General features: G+C 36.6%; 1 protein-coding gene across 1 annotated transcript in view; it reads left to right on the top strand.

Moving 5' to 3' along the window:
- The first annotated feature begins 677 nt into the window (after positions 1–677).
- The window catches only part of LOC107663171 (WD repeat-containing protein 18-like), a 9,793-nt gene continuing 7,740 nt past the window's right edge, over positions 678–2,730 (top strand). The window contains exon 1 of the mRNA XM_016453344.1: positions 678–865. Within this exon, the coding sequence (XP_016308830.1) occupies positions 740–865 (126 nt within the window). The 5' untranslated portion in view covers positions 678–739. The remainder of the gene's footprint in view (positions 866–2,730) is intronic.

The raw sequence follows: 2,730 nt of genomic DNA, 5'->3' as shown, positions 1-2,730 counted from the left end.
CCTCTTATGCTCACCAAGGCACAATTTATTTGATAAAAAAATATATAATATTATATATACAATTTAATTTAAAATAAATGACTGTCATACATTTTACCATGATTTACAGAAGACATTCACTAAAATGTCATTCAGTGTAACAATAGTTTAAATACCAAAAAGTCTTGTCAGGCAGATTTTAAATCTTTGCCACTATCTTTCAAAGATCGTTCAAAGTTTTACTCATTTGTCAGCTGGAAGTTTTAAATAATTTTAAATATAATACAATTTTTTGAATGATTTCTTATTCTTTTATATATTTTAATAAGTAAAGGTCAGAATGGGTATGTTGTTAAATTTCTACATAAATACATACGTTATGCTGAATGACGATGGAACATTATTCCACCCATATTTTCATATTTTATTTTCACAACATTTATTTGAAACATTGAAGCTGACACTTGCATTTAATATATTTCTGTGTATATAAAATCACTTTTGTAATCTTTTTGCAGATACCAAAATGGGACATCTTGTCTTTGACCCACATATATATATATATAGTTATAGTTTTGTTATTTTGTCAAAAATGCGGAAAAGCTTCATGTTAAAATGGACTGTTTTCACTCCAGGATTTCAATATTCACAAACCTTTATTAAACTGCTACAGCTTTCATAGAAAACTGATGTTTTAATCCATCTTGTCTCTCTGACAGGTCCTGTTACCAATGCCGCTATCATCCCAGCACCTGCCAACATGTTCCTTGCTGACAGTCATCCAGCCGTCCCACTGCCACGGTTCAGTCGCCACCTGAACCCCTCCGAGCAGGGTGACGGCACGAGCTCTGGAGGCATGTGTCTGAGACTGGGAGCCAACACACAGGTAACATCTGAAACATTGCTTACGTTTTAAAGGGCACATATCATGGAAAATAGGATAAGGTCCTCTGAGACTATTTCTGAGATGTCAGAATTGCTCATTTAGAGCAGCGACTTGGCCTACCCTGAGAAATGCAAAAGGTCACATGCAAAAGTTTCGTCAAGACCAGAGGTCATTTACATATAGATGTCTTAAAAGATGTGGAAGCAAAAAACATTCTTATTTAAAGGGATAGTTCACCCAAAAAGGAAAATTACCCCATGATTTACTCACCCTCAAGCCATCCTAGGTATATATGACTAAGGTTTGTATTAAAAAATCTCTTGGCTCTTCCAAGCTTTATAATGGCAGTGAATGGTGGTCGAGATATTGAAGGCCGAAAAAGTGCATCCATCCATCCATCATAAAAATTTAATCAATGCGTTTAAGAAAAATATCCATATTTAAAACTTTAGAAACCATAATATCTAGCTTCCTCTAATGCTAAGTTCACACTACACGACTTTAAACGTTGGCAGATCGCTGTGCTATTCAGACTACATGACTTGATTGTGTCTTTAAGTCGTTGTGGTGTTCACACTACGTGACTCTATGTAAATGATCCGCAACCGGAGGTTACACACAACTACACAAACAACTCGGTCACCCAACGACTCTACAAACCACGTTTTGTCACAAAAACACACAAGAGAATTGGAACGGGAGTGACACGAAACAACACATGAAACAGGAGTTGTTTATTTGAAAATGGATGTCGGGAAGAAATTAGCGATGCAAGCTGTTTGCTCGATGAAAAATTTTGCTCCATTTATTGTGTCCAAACTTTTCTTTAAGCCATGTTGCTGCTGTTGTTTTTCTTCCGGTGACCTCCCCTCACTCAGGTTTGGCGACGAGACGTGGTATATCCAAACTCTAAGGCAGTCCACAGGTGTATGAAATCGGCTCCTAATGAAACGCAAGAAACACATGGCAAAAAACACTTCCGCCCCCTAGAGGACAGGCAAATCATTACAAACAGAAAAATAAAATAAATACTACATGAATATGTAACACCTCCAACATTTTTCTTTACAAATCCTTGTTTTATACTTCTAATACTTGACTGCTGTTTTGTTTTGCTTTATCCTCTGCGCTTCCACATTCGTCATTTCTCACCGGAGCTTATGCTACACCTACGCCATAAACTGAAACGGCACTCTCTCGTGAACACACGTACGACATTTAGCGGAAGCTAGAGATTACGGTTTATAAAGTTTTAAATATGGCTATAATGTATTTTTCTTACACAAATACATTGCTTCGCTCCAGAAGGCCTTTATTAACCCCCCGGAGCCGTGTGGAGTACTTTTTATGATGGATGGATGCACTTTATTTTCCTTCAAAATCTTAACCCCCATTCACTGCCATTATAAAGCTCGGAAGGGCCAGGACATTTTTTAATATAACTCTGATTGTATTTGTCTGAAAGAAGAAAGTAATATACACCTAGAATGACTTGAGTGTAATTTTCATTTTGGGGTGAAAAATCTCTTTAAGCAATTACAAACAATCAAAAATCCCAGTGCTGTTGGACTGTATATCAGTGCTCCTGGAATGACATTCAGCCAATCAGAAGAAAGTCATATACACCTAGGATGGCTTGAGGGTGAGTAAATCATGGGGTAATTATAGGGCTGTGAATCTTTGGGTAGACAGCGAATAGTTTAGATTCACGATTCATAGGTTTTCATTTCGATTCAAGAACGATTTTTGCAAATTCAGACCGATTCAATTTGATTCGATTCACAATTAAATTCGATTTGATTCGATTAACGATTCGATTCTGCATTCTTTAAGTGCATTCACAGGATTATTTAAATGCTTCCCCT

Source organism: Sinocyclocheilus anshuiensis, unplaced genomic scaffold, assembly GCF_001515605.1.
Source record: "Sinocyclocheilus anshuiensis isolate Anshui unplaced genomic scaffold, SAMN03320099.WGS_v1.1 scaffold2317, whole genome shotgun sequence".
Classification (NCBI taxonomy): domain Eukaryota; kingdom Metazoa; phylum Chordata; class Actinopteri; order Cypriniformes; family Cyprinidae; genus Sinocyclocheilus; species Sinocyclocheilus anshuiensis.
Note: the sequence above shows the minus strand (reverse complement) of the source record. Positions and strands in the feature narration are given on the sequence as shown.